General features: G+C 37.5%; 1 protein-coding gene across 1 annotated transcript in view; it reads left to right on the top strand.

The window, feature by feature from the left end:
* The first annotated feature begins 2,737 nt into the window (after positions 1-2,737).
* The window catches only part of LOC128265366 (basement membrane-specific heparan sulfate proteoglycan core protein), an 88,179-nt gene continuing 70,340 nt past the window's right edge, over positions 2,738-20,576 (top strand). Inside the window, 2 exon segments of the mRNA XM_053001324.1 lie at positions 2,738-2,871; positions 3,624-3,940. Of these exon segments, the coding sequence (XP_052857284.1) occupies positions 3,788-3,940 (153 nt within the window). The 5' untranslated portion in view covers positions 2,738-2,871; positions 3,624-3,787.

Below are 20,576 nucleotides of genomic sequence, written 5' to 3'. Positions count from 1 at the left end.
GATTTGATTGTATTTACAACCAACATTAGAAAGCTTTTACAAACAAAACTAGTTGACTTGGCTAAAAGCTCTTTTGCAATGGCTCTCAAACTAAAAGCTTATAAATGTGGCTAACAGAGTAATGCACTCACCACTCGAATATGGTGGGTTTGCCATATTGAAAACTGCTGTTGTTGGTTTTTCTTTCTCACCGTTGATAACAGATAACCTTTATAGGGTCTTTTGGTCCGATTCAGTTTTAATTGATAACTATGATTGTTTCAGCATTTGTTCCAATTTCGAGGCGAGGAGCGCGATAATGGTCCACCTTTTGACTTTCCCAATTATATTCATGAGCTCGAAAGTACACACATGTTCCAAATATTAATTGAATGGAGTACTCAAAAAAAAAATAATGTGGTAATAAAGTATATACGATATAATGTATAAAACATATGTCATATGTTAGAGCAATAATAAAAATACCCTGGAGAAAGAGTTGATCAAAATATTTGGCGAATCATTATACATAGTTGTTAGGCTTAATTGTAAACAATATTTGCATTTGTCTTTTCAACTTTCATTTTGAACTTTCGTAATTTATTTATTTTAGTTGATAGTTTTTAAATATATTTATCTAAAGCCGTAAAAGTAATAGTTAAACAAGCAAATTATTTGTCATTAAAATAAAAGCTCTAACTATAGAGATTTTATTGAAATTTTTCATTTAGTTTAATTTTTAGTTTTAATCAATTTATTTTTCCAGTGCGGCCAGTTCCTTGTCATTATTTTGTTTTGCATAATTAACATATATTTTGTGTGTATTTTTAGAGCGGTTTCTTATCATCGAACGGAAGCTGGGGCAATTTGCGAGCCGCAACTATTTTGGAGTACGGAAGGAATGGCCAAAAGGGGAGTAGGGCCCCTCTCGGGAATAGCCCAGTAAATCCTTGAGATGGGGGCTCCGAAATATCGCAACGTGTCCATTGGTCCTCCACGTGGGGCGTCGGCATCCATGTCCGGTAATTCAGCCTCACGCATGCGTCGTTTTCGAATGTCATTTGGGTCTGGCGCCAATGGGAAGCCGCCTTTTTGGGGGTGGCGGTGGGAGGAGGAGTGGGCTGAAGGTCACGGGTGGCAGCAGGTGAAGCCCATGACCTAGTACCGGTTGACAACTGGCTCCATCCGTCAAAACCGAAGAGCTTTTTTATCCACTTCAAATGGATTTACGCGGAATCTTCCATTGTTTTTAATATATTTGTCTTAAAAAGTGAAGGATATTCATATTAACACATATGTACATATATAAGTTTCTTTTCTTTCTTATGTTTTCGATGTTTGTACTCTAGTTATTATTTGGTAATGCTATTGATTTTAAGAATGAATTAACAGTTAAGTAAGTTTAAATACCTTTAAGCGAAAGTAAATGTGTATACTTAACAAAGTATTCATATCGTTACCAAAACAAGCACACATTTCAATGTTTTTTTTACTCATTTAACGCTGAGTGAGTGTTGCTTTGCACATATTACACGAAAAGTGAACTTGCAGACGAAATAATTTTAGCCCGATGACCGCAAGATGATGTTATACCTGGTTGCACCTATTTTCTTGCCACTCTTCACAACCTTTTTGTTGCCTATTGTTAGAGCATGCATTGGCTGCATTCCGTGAAATGCCCATAAAACACAAGAATTCTGGGGCCCAGAAAGTGAAAAGCTACAACAGCTACAACAGCTACATTTTCTTGAATACTCAAAATGCAAATGAGGAATTGAATTTTACTAAACGCCTGAAGCGGTAAGTTTAATAACTATCACTATATTAACTTTTGTCGCAGAAATATAAGATAAGAATGGCGAAATTAAGTTTTTTGGTGCTCAACTACAAGTTTTAAACACAATTTTGGTTATTTTTTTTAAATTGTTAAAATGTTAAAACATAGAAATATAACGGAAAAATAAGCTTCTTATTAAGGGAAATCCGTTGGTTTTTTTGATTTTTTTAGGTGTCGAATGCATAGAAGTGCGATATAAGCGGTACTTTTCGTGGGAGGGAGAGAAATAATTTGCAAACCGGCTGCCCCAGCAACAACAATAGGTGAAAAGAGAGCAAGGAGCAACGGTTTTCACTTGTTTATCAGTTTGACCCACAGAGAGCGCGGGACAGGGGCGGATCTGGAGTACTTTTTTTTAAGGTATTTGGGGGCATGTTATTCTATTTGATATGAATCGCTTAATCATTTTACAATAGTAAAGACAGATGCGGATCCAGGATTGAATTTAAAATAATAAATGTAATATAAATATTTGATTTAAAACATATTAAAAAATGATATTTTTTATCGGACATCACGACAAGACAACAATTGAATTCGAATGAAATTTTAATAAATTAAATTGAGATGCCTTTAAATACCCTCTATTTTAAATCCTGTCTACGCCCTTAGCGTAGGAGCTGGGGGTTAATGAAAGGGGTGGAGGAGAGTGTGGGAAAGGAAAGGATAAGGAGAGCGCAAGGAGAGAGCAAGCGCGACTAACTTTGCGTAAGTGGACGCCCACGCATGCGAAAGGGAGATGGGGCGAAAGACAGAGAGAAAGAGAGCGAAGCGAGAGAGAGACAGAGTGAGAGCGGAGAGAAAGTGCATCGACGCAACAGGCTTGCATTTGGCACTTAAGCGCCCGTTATAACAATAACAAGAGCACGCAAAGCGCTTCGTGTTTCGCGTTTAGCGTTTCGCCTCGTATTTTCCTTCGTGCGTTTTCGTCGCCGTCTTCGTGGAAGCAGAAAAGCGGCAGCGGCAGAGGCAGCAGCGATGGCAGCCCCGGTTCTTGGACATTCAGAAATTCATTAGGTTGCGCGCCATCGTTCCAGGCGGTCGCACACTCCACGGTGCGTTTCCAGTTTCCAGTTTTAATTTTAGTTTTTTGGTGTGACTCTGGCTTTCTTACTGGAGCGATTTGTTTTTTTTCGAGTGCCCTCACATCGACAAAGTGCCGCCATAAATCCTTGCGATATCCTGGTGAAAGCGGTTCAAGGATATCCTTTGCTCCTTTTGATCCGATTTAAGGAACCCATACACTCGAAGAAAAACAGTGTCTCGCGCGTGTGAAACAAAATTAACTAAGAAAAAAATTCAAACCAAAAAAATAGTGGCACCCCTAAAGAGAGGGAAAAGAACAAATCCGTTAGGAAGAGTGAAAATAAAATCTCGAAGAATCCGGGATCTGGCAGCTTTTTCGGGGAAACTTCTGAAACTTAAGGGTTTTGGGGGCTTCGCTTTTTTTCTGAGCTTTTGTTTCACCAAAGCCCAGCACTTTTTGCTGATGTCGGGAAACGCGTCCCGTTTCTGTGTTCTCCGATTTGTTTCCTTCTTTTTTTTAGGTGCACAGAGGAAAAACACCTGAAGAATAACCAAGAAATGATTGCCAAATTCAAAACAAAAAATATCCACTTTTTAAATATACAATAATTAACTTTCAAAAAAAAAATCTTCATTAATGTTTTAAAAAATAATAATTTATTATCCTTAAAATAATTTCACCATTATCATGCTATATCAATTTTAAAACATTTGCCAATGAGCGTTTTACTGAAATACAAAACTAATTACATTTTTCGTGGGATATTTTTTCTCTGTGCAGTGCCATAGCCGTAACCACAACCTGCCAGCCGTTTAAGACCAAACTCAAATACGAAACGAAACTGCCTTCACACAAGTACCTAAACCAAAAACCCAAATAGCTGCCAAAAGTAACCAAAAATACCAGAGATCCCGTACCGTAACCCCCGTGCCCCTGGAATAAAGATGATGGGATCGCCGGGATCCCAAGCGCCCGCGATCGCGACCTCGGTCGGAATCAGAGACGGGCGCATAGGTTGCACGGGCTCGCTGCTCCTGCGCCTCCTCGCCGTGACCTTCGTCCTCAACGCCTGCCATGTACCGCTGACAAATGCCAAGGTAAGTTCTGCCAATGCTACCGGCGTTACGATACCCGCGAAATTGGGGAACTTTTAGCGCTTGTTGTTAGTTTTTTTTTTTTTTTTGCATTGATTAAGACGGTTCCGGTGGTCGTGGAACTTTGATCGGCGAATACTAAAACTATCAATGATAAAAGTTCAGACTCTGAATACTGATTGCTGGTCGAAATCAACCGTTGTGTGCAGCTATAAAATCTACTTTGAAGGCTTTGATTATAGGATTTGGTTATCATATTGTTTTTTTTTAATAAACTAATCTAGAGAATGTATGGAAAACCAAAACAAAAAGTTAGAGACAAGATGGGGATATCATAATATACGTGAACTCACAGATTAAGCAAGACAGAGTTTCAAGTATTTTATACATTTATATATTTAACTTGAGTTTGGCTACGAAAATGCTTAATAAATCTCTTGTTCTATAGTTGTTCAAAAAAAAAAACACAGATTCATTAAGGTCTATATCGTTTTCTATGACTTGGAAATCATTTTTTATGCCACATCCATTTTGGACTCTCTAACGATCTCTTACTCCGTGTGACAAAACTCGGCGACGAACTTGAACTATTTTTTATGACACACATTTTATTTTCCCAATAGAGAGACAAAAACAAAACGAGCACGGCTTGGTGATTAGCATAAAAATATATTGGTGCCCTGAGTGTATTTTAAGTGGATTTGAAAATAGTTTTCCCCCTCTCCTTATTTAATGGGAAGTGATTTGAATTCGAAAATGCCAACGCTCCGCTACAGCAATGTTAAGGACCGGATTTTGTGTTGACCAGAGGCCAAAAAAATAAAATCGCCAAGAGCATTGAGCCCAGGTCATCATCGGGGGTTATCACTGTCTCGAAAAACAGACGCTGAATTATTTTCCTTTATACATTTCCAAAATCCAACTGACTTCAGCTGGCTTTTGAATGATGCGATTGTGTTCGGACGTTTTTGCCAATTATTATGTGGAGAAGTTGATTGTTCCAGTTCTAAATTCTGTCTATATGGCGGGGTCTCTGTGTTTTTTTTTTCCTCCATAATGAGCAGCGATGATAGCGCGTTATCAGCGTGTTAATGACATGTTGCCCACAGACGTTGTCTTGCAATGAAATAATTTCTTAAATTAACATTTCAAATTAATTCGCCGCATGAGTATGTATGTGGAGGTCTGATTTTCGATTGGCTTTGTGGACAGTACCTGCTGGACAATTTCTGGTGATCTAATTTGTGCTCCAACTGTTGTTTTGATTTGTTTTGCTGCAGCGCTCACACTTTTTATCACATCGGAAGTTGCGTAAATGAGGACAAATTCGAACATATTTACTAGCATATACGTACATGTGTACACATTTATGTCGCCTGGTCAGGGCTTATCGGTGGGACGCACACTTTCAAGAAGGAGCCACTGCAAATCGGGCTGTAAACGAGGTCACTGCTGCAGCTCGATAAGGCCATCCTCCGCTTTTGCCCATCCGGCGTATGCGTATTGCCGGTCATCGGACATTGCGTATACGATCAGGTGGCCCGGCAGCTTATAACCGGTGTTATCGTTTGCTTTACGGTGTCAGATATCGTTTATCTTGGGTTTTATCCGTTCAAAATTGATAGGTGAACTTGAATGAGCTATTGGTACTTCCTTAAAAGGTGAAAATATTACTTATCAATTGGTTTTATGTTTCGATTTGATTTCTATTTAAAGTTATGTACTCAGCTAGTGAAATATGTCGTGTAACTTTGTGAGCGCTTTTTTGAATTCATATATCTTCTTCAATTAGTTTAAATATATGCCTGGTTAAAAAGCAAATTTACGCAGTTGCTGACACTTTTCAATCCAATTTAATAATTGATTTTAAAAGGAAAAGATGTACAATGTACTAGAACTTTAAAATATAGTACAAAATATCTTCTAATTAAAGGGTCAAGAACGCAAAAAAAATTAATGTAATTAAGAAATTCAAAAATCACTAAACAAATGATTAAGCGTGTCAATAAAATAAATGCCATTTTGCAACTAGCTACGGTAGTCCGTGTAACTACACCATCCATATAAGAGCTGAAATGCGAAACTTTTCCAGATGGTTTCTTTCCTGTTTGAACTGATCTTTGCTTGGCAACCGAATTGACTTGTTTACATCGACAGATGGGTCCCCTTTTTGATGGCCCTTTTCCGGCTTTACAAGTGCCTCCGTATTCCCCTGCGATCTTTTGGCTTATATCGCTCATCATTCCCCCGAGATATAGCCCCCGATATCTGTCAAACAAACTGTCATAATATTTGCATCATCAACAACAACAGCAAACCAAACAAGAAGGAAAATTAAAGCACCCAAAGCCAAAACCGACAAAAACGGCAGCCAACAGATGAGAAAAATATTCATTTCGCAGCTTTTTTGACTTGGCTGTATCATTTTGGTTTCTTTTTCAGCTTTTGGGATTATGTTTTCTTTGTTTTTCTTTGGGTTTCTGTGTAAAGATGCCTTCGTTGGCACATTCCCTTCGGTTCGTTCTCCTTGCTTTCTGTTTTCTGGTTTTCTTGTTTTCGTGGCTTCACGGTTTTTGTTTCGATTGTTTGTTTGTGCAACATATGGACACAAGATGTTGGACCCTCGATCACACATGTGATCGGCCGCCTATATATCTGCCACTTTGGCTGTAGGCGATCACTGAAAATTATTATAAATAATTATTTATTATTGGTTTGTCATAAATTTTGTATAGCTTCTATAAAACAAAAGCTGTTTTGAACTTCGAATAATATATTTTTTAATCACATTTTATTCTAACTTCAATTGCTTCCAATGATAATAAAATAATGTGGTTTTCTTCCGTAGTCTTTTCTCCCTGTGTACCCGAACATTCGCATAGCGATCACATGCAATTTTCAGTGGAAGAGTCATGCGAGCATTTGTTTAAATATTACATTGAGGCTGCCTAACGCAGCTCCCCCCTTTCCACCCACTTGAGCTCAAGTTCAGACATTGACCAAGGGGGCGGGGACTTGGGGAGGGGGCGGGGACTTGGGGAGGGGGAGGGGCCGCGGGCAGGGACAACTGGCACACTTAAAACTGTTTATATATGAGATGTGCGAGGTGCGAGTGAAGTGTCTGGCTCACTTTTCCCTTCCTAGTTGTGAGACCATATCTATAACGCTGATTGGCGATATTGCCGACTGTTAACTTTGTCAAACTGGCGTGCCAGAAGGCTTCCGACCATTAGTCATTAGGGCATCCGCATCTGACCTGGTCGGGATTCTCAGATTCTCAGACTCGCCGGTTCTGCGGATCCGGAATCTATTTTCCCTGGCTAGAGTATGCATTTTTGTAAGGAACAAACTGGGGGAATCGGGGAATCATTGGGGAGATCTTGGCTATGAGGCAAGCACTTATAAATAGATGGCCACAAGATACCAAAGACGAAAGTTTCTAATTCCGAGGCGGGGCAGTAAAGTTAGGAGATGGGAGCTGCGAATAGCGTGATGGCAATAACTAAAAATACTAAAACCAAACTAATAGATCCATTCAAAAATTTGAACACTTAAAAATTGCAATTCCGTTAAAAATTGCATGTTAAGCAATAAAAGTACAATTAAAATAGACTATTGTCGATGTCGATGTCTTCCATACAAATATAAATTAAAAAAAATTTTTTTTACTAAAGACTTTTAAATATGTTAAATATATAATTTAAAACTGAGGGTACAAGATAAGAAATGTCAAATACCACTGATTTAGAAATTATTCCTTTATTTCTACATTTTAAATTCTTTATTTAAATGCTGTCTACCGAAGCATTCCTCTTATTATTATATGCAATGTCCCTGAGTATATTTTATTACATATTTGTAGCTAAAGAAAGAAGCAAGTTCTGATTATTAATATTTGTAAATAAAATCCCTTTTTGCCGCTATCGCTTTATACACCTGAGCAGCGTGTTCGTCAGAGTTCTTTCCATTTGATTTCATTGCTGGCAAAAAAGTGTAGGTGAAAATTCAGAGGAACAACTATTTGCCTCATAGACTAAACATTGAAAAACAACTCCCAAGTGTAGGGTAAACCAATTTCTCAGCCTGACTATATATTTCTCACTTCGTATCCCCCAACCAACTATTGTAATTTAATATTTGCATGGCGCGTTTGCGGAGGCACATATATACTATATGCGATATATATATATAAAGAGTGAGTCGGCCGGCATATGAACAATTATTGTTTGACTATTGCATTGCGTAAATGTTGAAAATAGAAAAAAGCAACAAGAAAATACAAAAAAATATCACCCAACATTCATTAAAAGCATTTTTTGGGATGGGGAAATTCCTAAACTGTCGCAATTTGCCTTCTGAGTTATTGCAAAGTGCAGGAGGCAGTGTGGGTGGACCATATCTATCTATATATATAAATATCCATTGTGTCATCATCCCAAACTTTCGGAACAAAAGACACACAAAAAGCAATGAAACATTTTACATGCCAATGAAGCCATAAAATGTGTTTGAAAATTGCATTTAAATTTTCTATTTATGCGAAAAAGTTATATTAAAACTTAGAAAATTGGTTGCCAAGAATCAAAGATGATGATCCCATCGCAAAAACTTAGTATGCAAGGCAATCTGCTTTTTTGGGTAGGTCTCATTCCAAATTCAAGACATCGCAGGGCCCATCGATAAAGGTGATTTAAGCAATAGAGATTCTAAGATTGTTTGACTTTGATTTAGATTACCCATCAAATAAATAGTTATACAATTAAGGCAAAGGATGCAAATGTCTGTCTATAACATTGTATGAAAGTGATAACAATATACAGATCACGTAGAAATTCAATTTAATTATATTTATGGGCAATAAAATTGGCATACAAACTTGCCTAGTTTCCTATATCATATATTTACCTAATTACTTGATTCAATACTTGCAGCTTAAATGAAATAACTCGAATTTGTAAACTTAAGTATACACTAAGGTTTATTTGCTAAAATTATTTCATATTTGATCTTTACCAAGATGGTGAATGCACTAAAACTTTTAATATTAAAACCACTAAATACTACTACCAAAAAATGTTAGCCGTATGCAAGAAACTGATAAACAAAAAAAAAAGATACACACTTCCAAAAAATATATAAAACGGGTTTAAACTCCAGGGGCAAATTAATGAGTGAAATTTATTTGAATTTTAAAGTCAAACGATAGAGGAAATGCCTGGGGCGATTTTTCAATTGAAGGAATTGACTGCCAATTACAGATCGATCGAGATGGCAACTTCTTTGCGCTCTAATCGTTAATCATAATCAGAACAACGGAAATTGGGATGGGCTCTGAAAAATATGTACAAAAAATTAAAATATTGACGATGCGGGTGACATCAGCTTCTGTTCAGCCATCGCCTTCATTAATCTTAAATGTTTTTTTATTTCGGGGGAAATTAAAAAATGCCTGCACAGTATCGCTAAAGATCGCGTTCAAGATATATATCCATGTGGCGTCTCCCCAATTTCGATGCCAATGGAGTTGCATCATCATCAGCATCATCGTCATGTCGAAGTCGAGAAAAATTAAGATAAATAAATAGAAGGCACCCATTTCAATGGCAATTCAACATCCTTTCAATTTGTATTAATTGCTGCTCAAGCCTAAATGGCGAAATAAATTTAACAATCAATTCCAAAACGCCTCCAGTGACTGCCAAACTGCGCCGAATTTCGAGTCAATTAATTAGTAAACAAAGCATAAAAGCAGCAATCAAACAAGCCACAAAATGATGCATAATTATGCAAATTCGTTAATTTGCCATTGCCTTTCGCGACTTGCATATGCTTATGCTTTAATAAGCTCGCAAACACTTTGATTTTCAACTCGATTCGATTCGATTTGGGATCCATTTGAATCGCTGGCATTTTGGATACGTTTGCCATGGCCTCTGCTATACTCAATTTTTTTCGGGGACTATCAAAAAATAATTTAACCAAACAATTCAATAACAAAGATTAGCTATTAAACTAATAATGGATTTGACATGAATAAATAAAATTTTATATCAGCCTTAATTTATCATTTAAGGACAGCAATTAAATAAAGCACACTTGAGTCATAAATAAATTAAAGCTTAAAGCATCAAGTGATAGGAAGAGATCGATGAACTTTTCATTAAAGATATTATAGATTGCTGAAGAACAAAACTAAGAAGACAAATAAAGCATAATACCATGAATTTTAGATTATGGTTTTAAAAGATGACCAAGTTCTGTTCATTTTTGATAATCAAAGATCGATCAACGATTTTTTCGATAAACATACATTGCAATCGATAGTTTTCTTTACATACAATAATCATTTGAAGTGAGTCTTAACGTTAGAGGACCTCTTAAGCATCATAAATTAATGTAAGATTACAGCACCAAATGATGATTAAAAACAAATCGATTTCAAAATTTATTATTGATAGTTTCGATAGCATATTCCACGCTTAAAACGCCATAAGCAGTAAAAGTGTGTTCGCACTTCGAATTGGCAACTACTGGGCCGCATAAAATATTTATATTTTTTTCGGCGTGTTAGCTACTTTATTGATATTTCATCGGAGAACAAAGGCGCAGAGTTTTCAACTAATTGCCGGCAAAAGCGGCGAATGGAGCAGTCAATTAAAGAAAAATGTTCCCCCGACAAAGTCGCCTATGTAAGCTATGAGTTTCTGGAAGAAACCCCATACCGGACAGATAAGATATAGAGTCCACATACATAGGTGGCATAGTTTTCTGATGCTCATGTTTTGTTGCCAAGTTGATAAGGTGTCAACTGACTGATAGTGAGGCCAGGTTACGGGATCGGACTGCGAACGAAACATATATATATATATATATATTTATATACTTATATACGGACTGCCGGCACTCGTGCGCTGATGAATCTTAATTTAATGCATATGCGGCTGACATTTGCATGACCAAAATCGTGTGAGATCGTCACTATAACCAAACTGGTTTTTCGGTTTTTTTTTTTTCTGTTTGTTTGACTCAGCCCGCAGAAGCTGCCACAGTTTATGATTATTTTATTTGTGGTCAGAACAAGTTGCCTTATCAACGCCATTAGCGAGACCTTTTTTTCGGCCCCGAATATCGAAAAAACCTAGGGTTGACTAAGCCCACAAATATTTGGAGCGGGGTGTCGGATGGGCTGCACTGACAATAGGCTATATATATTTTTGCCTACAAGAGCCTTCAGATTCCAACTCAGTGTTCTGTTTGCCGGCAAAACGGTGTCCAATGCAGAAATTCTTTTTTGCCCTTGTCAGCGCTTTCATTGCCGCAAGTTCATTAGCTTCCAGGGAGCGTGTTGGATATTGTGGTTATCAGCTGATGTTCCCTTGCCAGACTACAAAAATCGGATTTCAGTAATTTGCCAAGCCACAAAATAGGCGAAAGTTCTCAGGAATTTGGGGAATTAATCAAAGATAACGGAACTTGAGTTGCTTGTGAATGAATGATATCACTGGTAAAAAAAATTTAAATATAGAAAAGAAAGTAACCTTAAATTATCTACATCATATTTGATTTGTGCTTTTTTTTCAAAACTAATATCATAAATCTCCCAATGACTAATTGTATGAGAAATGTGGATCTGGGTTAGCTACACAAAGCTCTGTGCATTAAGCCTTTTGTTCGATCGATAAAACGCAAAACGGAAACAAGTTCCACGATCATCAGCAGCATCATTATGGCTATCATCCGCTATTATTGATTTATGCATTAATAATTCAATTAACAAACCCCCTTCTCTGTCTATTTTGCAGGTATGTGACGACTTCAACTTTTCAAATTTTGCAAGCCGAAATCTATTTCCATTCGATTCGGTTCGATTTGGATCGATTCAAGATTTAAAGGCGAAGCGACAAACAGACTGCTTGACGCTGGGGTGCCGCCCCTATATCTTCCAAATTCCCCCGATCCCCCGAGACCCCGATTTCTGGCGATCACTAAATGAGACCCATTAGCTGTCAAAAGACAAATATTTGTCGCTGTCATCGGACAACAACAACGTTGACTCTTGACCAAAAGCCAAACTTGATTTATTTCCTGTTTCTGTGTGTGTGTTGCTCTTATTGAAATGAAACGTGCCGCCAAAAAAAGAGGAAAAAAAAAAACATAGAAATAGCCAAAAAGAAAACAAAAAACCAACTATAAACTTCAGGCGGCCACGATTTCTATTTTTTTGTTGTTGTTTTTTTTTTTTGGCCTGAATCAGTAAAAACTTGACCTTGGAATTCCAAGCTGACATCCCACAGACATTGGTCACAATTTTTTAGGGAACACGATGGGCAGTTAGATAAGAGAGATATATGCTTAGATGGACAGGTTACCAAATCGAACGATAACTAAACGTAAGATAGATTTTTGCACAAATTTTGAGTCTTTTTCACATTTTGGTTCTGTATCTAAAAGCTCATTAGTCTTATATTCCACGGTTTAAAGTAAAACGTAGTGAATATGCTAATCGTCACTTGCTGACATCTAACCCCGTGTTAAACTCAATCCCGAATGTTTAAGCTAACTACCTCATTACAAGCGAACATTTTCTCAGAAATTTACATAAAAAAACATATATGTATTTCTCCATAACTTGTTGCTTTTGAGAAGTGGCAAATTGTTTTTCACTGGGTCATAGAACTTGCCAAATGGCTAATGTTAATGGTCTAGGATGGTTTATAATACGTCGTGGCCTTCCAAGTGACAGGGCTCTCGAGTGAAAAAGCCTCGCACTTTGGACCCCATCGACAGTTTGACAGCCATTGATGTATTGCCAGCGGTCGAGATTGAGAGACGAAGACTGAGGCTGTTTTTCAGACCCAGTTATGATGGATAGATGTCTTTTGGGGGCTATGCCCATGTAGGTGCAGCTTACGCTAATGCAGTTCAAGTGTTGGAATCATAGAAGAAATAACTTTTCTGTTTTTCTGCCTGCAGCCGCGGAAAATGTGCAGCAATGCGAGTCGAGTCCACACACACAGTCACCCCCCGTCAGAATAGAGTCCCTTCATATCCCCTCCAAGAAAAGCAGAAATCAACAAGCCGCAAGTCAAGAGGTTGTCCCCTCTCAAGACCCCTATCCCCCATTCCCCCGCACTTCTATATATTCTGTTGTGTGACAATGAGAAGGAGGTCTACAACCAACAACAAGGGCACTGGAAAAATCTGTTGGTGACAGGAATTTCAGAAAGTAAAATTATTCCAAAGGTGTTGTTTGGTTTACAAAAACCTTAAGAAGAAATATTTCTATTTGGCAATTTTAGGCAACGATTGCTTATAACAATATCATTGAAAAGGAATTCTGATCTTAAAGAGACATAATTTTAAACTTCCCTTAATTTTTTTCAAGCTTACTTTTGAAAACAAAGTATAGAATTTTAGGTAAATATTTGCTGGGCTTTTTGTTAAAGATAGCATAATAATAATATAGCTTAAATTTGCTTTTAATTCACATATTAGCTTTTGTTTTGACATCCCAATTTTAACTGACAATTTTTTTTTCCAGTTTAAATCTTAACAGATTTTGAGGCAGCAAAAGTAACAGAGGCTCGCTCGGCTGTAATTACGTTTACTTGTTGTCTACTGTTGCACTCTTTATTTTGTATTTTTCCCTTTCGCATTGTAATACCTTTAATAAGCAGGATGACGTTGCACTTGACAACAACTGCAGCCTCCAGGAGCAAGCGAGATGACAACACGGAGCAAGGGGGAGAGGGAGAGGGCACGAGGATGCAATTCAGGAGGTTACCTTTGTTGCAGCGGGCGGGCTTTTGTTCTGGGTGCCGCACTTGAGGTCACCTCCATCTAGTTGTCTACCCACATAATGCCAGCCCATTCTCATTGCCCGATTTTCTTTCTGCCTTTTTGAGGTTAGTTTGGTTAGCACCGTCAAAACATCAACAACAACAACAACTACAACTACAACAACAACATTAACAACTGCAGTCCAGGGCTTAAGCACTGCGACATTATTGAGAAAGTCTTTAAATACTATGTTAGCATATCAACCGGGGATATATTAACCATCGTTTAAGGGAAAAAAGTGAACTGATTTTGTTATTAAGATGGTTTTTATAATTCGCTTTTAGTTTGCCATGCGGATGAAAAAACGTTCCTTAATCAATTAAAGCCTGTTGAATTAGTAGTAGAGGGAATGTTCCTAAAAGTACGAGCGAAATGGAGACATCTTGAGAAAAAAGAAACTCTAATCTCTTGATTTTATATAAACTATTTTTATAAATATTTCAATGTTTGGCTGGCAAGTTTTTCTCACATTAGATGTTGGAATAATTTTTAAAGTATTATTACAAAAAAAAAGGCAAACTATTAGATTTTAGCCATTCGATTTCTTCTGATTTTATTGATACCATACCAGACCTAAATTCAGACATAAATTATATACTTGCCATAAGCACTCAACTCATTTTTCCGCGCAAGTAATGCATAAAAGTCATCCTCTTATCTGATCCACATTAGTGTCATTATGATCCCCCAAATGCAGAGTAAAGCGCTCGCTTGCCCAGAACCCCATGTTTTTTGTTTTTGGGCATCGGGAGCATATGGGCCTATCGGCGGGGATCGGATCGGATCGGATTGGATCGGGAAACGTGCTTTGCATATTGGCCGCGCCCACTTGGTGCGCCAAACACGTCGCAATCGCTGAGCCCAGACAAAAAAAAAAAACAAAAAAACAAAAAACAGAAAAAAAAAAAACAAAAACCCGGCAGACAGTCTTTAAACTTAGATTGGCATGGCCTAAGCCGGATAATTTATGCCGCTTCCAAGACAGTTCCTCTGCTCATTCCGCGACGCCTTTTGCATACGGCAGAAAGTCGGAAAAAAAAATAAATATAGGCATAGGAAAAGCAAAAAAAAAAAAAATATGAGAAAACAGAGCCTGGAGAGGCAGGAGAATTTGTCGAAAATTGGTGGGCCACAAAAATGTGTTTTTTGGGCCATTTGATTGATTCCCCGCCACGGTTTTACGATTAGCCAGTGATGAGGTAATATCTGGGTAAGGCGATAAGCCCGATCCGAGGTCGGTGTCGTCAGCGGGGAAACGATAAGTCTGCCGGTACGATAAGTTAACCGCCGGCTACGTCAATATTTAATTTATAGATATTGGCCCGGCTGACGTCGTGTGCCAAACTCTTTTTAGGCTTTTCTCCTCAGCTCTTTTCTTAGCAGTGAAGAAAATATTCATTGCTTTCATTTATCCCATTGGCTTGTTGCATTCCCACCAAAAAATATTGATAAATATTTAAAAAGATAGATCTGATATGATCAGTTATGAATTAAATACTTAAAGATTAAGTATTAAATGATCCTAATTTTATTTCGTGCGGATTCTTCTGTTTCGATTTGGGGTCAGCAAAGTCTGAGATCTGGGTCTCTGATATAGTGATATCTTATATTTATAGTTTTTTTCCATCTCTCTATTAAAATTTAACAAAGACATGTGTTTTTATGTTTGAATTTAAATTAGTTGACATCTTAGTATGTGTCAAGGATACTGATTAACTAAATCCAAGTCTCGTTTCGCATAACCAGTGTAGTACTTTAGCATTTATCTTACACGTGCCACAGACTTGTCCCATAAGGAAGTTGGCAACAAGTTGAAATGGAAATATAATAAAATAAAAAGTGATGTGGCTATTAAACAATCTGCGGACTATGCGTAGTGCCCAATCGCCTCCATATATATATATTTGTACACACTCACTCAGGTAATTAAGTTTAAAGTTGAGGCACAAAAAGCCATAAGCTAAAAAGCAGAAAACCCAAACAAAAATATGAGAAAATCAAGTTGAAAAACCGGCAAAAAGCGACTGAACTGTGAAGCACTCCCGGCGTCGCAGTTGTGTCGCACACAGAAAGAAATTAATAGCTCAAAATCAATTTGATAGGGTAAAATAGATCTGTTCATTAATTGCATACTTTTAAGGTTGGAGTTAAAAAAAAATATCTCTTTTACATTGAAAGTACTACTAAATCGATAACCAGTTTCGACTTATACTGCTGCTAATTTGTATATTATAGATATATAATGCTGATATTAAAAATATCGTATATTTTTTGTGTACATGATAATAAACTATGCGAAATCTTTAAATTGTGGATCGTATTATGCAAATTTTTCTTTCCCTGCAGCTAGAGCTGAGTCGCCGACGAGCTGACCTACAACGAGGCGCCTTCGTCACCATCGCCGCCCCTTTGTCGTTCGTCACTCGTCACTCGTCTCACGGCGTCTGTGCGTGCCTAATGAGTTGCTGTAATGCAAAACCGAAAATTTTCATACGACCGTCTGCCCATTGTGAGTGGCTGTAACATATAGCCTGGCCCACATGCCCACATAGACACAGATCGCCGCCCACAGTGGGAACAGTGGGAAATAGCAGACATAAATAATACTTTGACAAACTTGGGAAAATATAAGTCACTTTTTTATGAATCAGTGTTACTTAAAGAAAAATATTAGTTGGAACTGCTTCTTGTCTTATCATTAAAAAAAGGCAATGCTATAAGCTTATAGGTGTCCGACCTACAAAGTAAATAAAAATAATGTTCTGAAATGAACATATAATATAATTGCTTCCAGTACCTAGACAACTTATAACTTAAATTGACTAAAGGTAGTGCCAACTTTTTATACTTTCTTTTTTTCGTTTTGTTTTTTGTTTGTCTTATACAAAATCTAGTCCATCACAGGCCAATCTCCACTGTGGCAAGTGTCTGGCTTAGGTAGCCGCGGAGTGTCTAAAACAAATTGCAAGCAATTAAACACGCTCCATGCCGACTGCATCTTGCCCCACTCGTTGGGGCAGCATTCGCACTGGTGACGTACACTGAAAAAAAAGTGTATAAAATATGATGATTTTTAACCTTCGTGCGACTATTACACTATTATGTAAATATTATTTTCAATTCAGGGAACTTAGTGATGTTATTCACTTCCCTTGTAGCATTATGTACTTAAGTACAATATTTGTGTATAGTATATATAATATGTTCAATATTGTGCTGCTTTTTTATCGGTGCACTGCATCATCATCTAGCGTCACCCGCCGGCGGCTCTGCCATTTGCGATTTGCATCGCCCACCAAGAGATTTTCAGGCGGAGAATGGGGATCGAGCTGGCCTGGGTGGCTTAGCCGCTCTCCAAAAGTCGATCCGATGGCTTGCAGTTTCCCCGGTTCTTCAATTTTACGACTGTGTAATTTCGATGTTAACATCTTGATGGCCGAACTTTGATTAATGGCCTCTGGCGTCCTCCGATTTCGGAGCCTGATGGTAATAATTGCAGCACACTGTACTTAGCGCCACTGGCAATCTGGTTTATGCAGCAAATAGTTTTGCGGCTGGTGATATCATTTGGCTGCCTCCCTGCGCCTATGACATCATCCGATTGGGACTCCAACTCCCAGTGACTTACTTGTTTTCAGTTTTGCATTTTTGCACTTATGACTAGCTCTACGGGGTACTTTTTTTGTGTAAGGAGGGTATTTGGATTGGAAAATAGTTAGATAAAGAAAACAAGAGGCATACCACTACGAAAATGGGTTTCAATGGAGTTGGCTATCGACCAAAAAAGCTACTTAAATATCCCACCTTTAGCACATCATAATTTAGGCACATTAAATACTAAAATCTAACATGAAAAACTGCCAAAAAATTATAAAAATATTTTTTACACATTCAAAAGTGTGTCAAAGTATGCTTTTTGAAATCGGATCTCAATTGGTCGTGTAATGGGCAGTAATGCAGTTTTGGGTCACCTTTCTGCATGACTTTGGAAATTGGGCCAATAATTTAAATGCAAAATTTCAGATAATAGAATTTCAACAGGTCAAGTTGGAGTCACAAAACTATAGCCGTTTGCCTGATATTTTGATGGGAAAAATACTTAGTTAAGGATATTTCCTAGTCGAATATACCGAATTTTTTGTTCGGCCGACTGCTGGGTTGGATGCAAATGACACAGATTCGCGACCCGGTCGCCTGGAGTTTGCATAAATCTCGCTGATCGCTGATGGGTATTCGTACAAGTACAGGGTGACCTCACTTTTGCGGACTGACTGGCCGACGTCAGTCGTTTCGCTATTTGAGGTCTGCAGAAAGGCGATAAGCTATCGAGAATAATTCACCTCCTTGAGCTGCCTTCGTGATGAATAATAAATATTAGCTGGACCGTCATGCAGTTATCTGCTCTAACTTATCGCCGCTCATATGGCAAGAATGCAAATTACAAGATATAGCTAGGAAAATATTTTACAAACGTAAAGAGTGGTATTCTTGTAAAGAGCAGAGATAACGATAAAACGAGGTATTGTTTGCCATGATCTAATCTCTAAATTATGCATATTGTTAGGTAAACTATTTTTTTACTAACTTTTTATTATTTTATTTACATTTACTTGCAATTTTTTTTAACTGTAACATGATGATTTAAGCCCCAGCTACCTTAAACACCTGTTGCATTCATCAGCTTTCATCACAACCCACGCAAGTTAGGACTTCAAAATTATGGAAATTCATTATTTACTGCCGTAATAATTATAGTAATCCAGCGAATAGCGATATTTAAATGCCAGCAAATGATGATAAATGCTGCAATCTCGAAATTGCGAATTTGGCATCTTTGTTTTCGGCGAGAAGAGCAGGGGATTCCCCGTTTTTAGTGTTCCTTGCTGTTGCTGTGGTTACAAGGTCGCCTTGTCTGGCTTTCCCGCTTTTCCCGCTTTTTCGGGGAGATCCGTGTGCCAAGGGGTTAAAAGGTCAGATTGCAAATTGCGGTTGTGGAGTTGGGCAGGGAAGGAGAGAAACAGGGGGAAGCAGTCAGTTAAAACTTGCAAAAGTTTAGATAAATTAAAACTGAATACACACGTGGCCACAGAAATGTTTTTGCCGGCACAAAACTTCAACAGATACTCTCTGTGTCTGTCCCGATGCTTTTGTTGTCGGTCAAATGAAATTGTAGCAGAAGCACTCCAAAAACGGCAATGGGAAGCCCAAATGTTGTTCCCTGCCAAAACTCGGGCCGGAAAATGGGGCTGGTGGTAGTGTCTCCGAACTTGCCTTTTCTAATTGAGCTCGGGTTTCAGGCGAAAAGAGAGCTGAAAAGCGCCGTGATGCACAGCAGCTCGAACTTTGGCCAAAAAGGGGTTAAGGAGAACAGCATTTCTTAGCCTAGGCCTCATTAGCCTGCTGAAGTTCTAATATAATCTCAGGGAAAATAACCTTAAAGACAGCTAAGCAAAAAACAGAAAACATAGGAAATGAATGGGCCCAAATCATTTGATTTTAATAAGATTTTTAAAATAAATAATTTCAATAAAACTTATAAATAAATATTGCATTATTCTTAAATTTAAAAAAGTTTTTTTGAAATTTAAAAAAGCGTTTTTTCTTAACCTTCTTTAAGATCATAAGTGAGCTAATTTTTTAAGTCCAAATCTAGATTAAAATGAAAAACTACTATTTTCTACCTATTCTTGGTCTAAAATAATTAAATTTTTCACAGTGCTGCCTTTTGACCAATTTATTGGCATTAATTAATATTCATTCAATAAAACGCAATCAATAATCAGAGGTTGAGGGGCTTTTTACTACTTGTGGAATATCGCTGTAGCCGACGAGTGTTGTTATCAGCTAACGGCTGCCTATAAATAAAGCCAACTAAAATGTGTGTAATAAAACGCACCGAGCACTCCAACAACAAATTGATTCAGCAGCATGAACAGCTGAAGAACAAATTGCGTAAATGCTTTTTATAGAAGTTCAAGTCATTGAAATTCGAATTCACTTCCTCAAACCGAATGCGACTGATCCACAACACAACACAACGCAACAAAACACAACAGGCACACGCATTTTTATAAAAATATATATATAAACGAGCAATTCCCCTGCTGCTTTCATAATCAGCTACAAATAAAAAAAGAAGAAAAATATCAAACAAAAAAAAAAAAAACACCACAATATTGAGGCCATTGGGACTCTAGACAAAACGATAACCAGAAAAAGAGGAAACATGTAGAGAAAGAGAAGTTTTACTGATGAATTTGCCCGCCTGACAATAAAGCAATTCATTTTCATTTAAACAATTAACTGACAATCAAAAGGCGACACAAAAAATACCCCGAAAACATGCAAAATGATCTAACAAATTGGTTGGAACCAAAAAAGTCAGCTGAAAATAAATTAACCACATATGTAAACAAATTGAAAACACAAAATGTGGTAAATATCTCAAAATTTATCAGCTTTTCCAAGAAGGAAACGAACTGAAATTAATTGAGCTGTCAAAATGAAATAAGTCTGATGAAACAACAATACATAGGGGATCTAAATGAAATGGAAAGTAAGGATCTTACACAATTTCGACGGCATCAAAGGGTTAAGAGTGCCGAAGTCACAAGTGGTCTCATAAAATCTGATACCGAAAACCACAAAGCGGTTATTACTCAGCCTCAGATTATTACAAAATGTATGCGCTAACAGCCAAAGCAAGAGGGCCATAAAAACATTGGAATAAAAAACAAAAAGAAAATGTATAGAACCGCGAACATGTCTCATAAAAGTTAGCAACAAGCGTAAGCAATAA

The sequence above is a fragment of the Drosophila gunungcola genome, unplaced genomic scaffold (assembly GCF_025200985.1).
Source record: "Drosophila gunungcola strain Sukarami unplaced genomic scaffold, Dgunungcola_SK_2 000115F, whole genome shotgun sequence".
In the NCBI taxonomy this organism is placed as follows: Eukaryota; Metazoa; Arthropoda; class Insecta; order Diptera; family Drosophilidae; genus Drosophila; species Drosophila gunungcola.
This window is presented reverse-complemented; position numbering and strand designations above follow the sequence as displayed.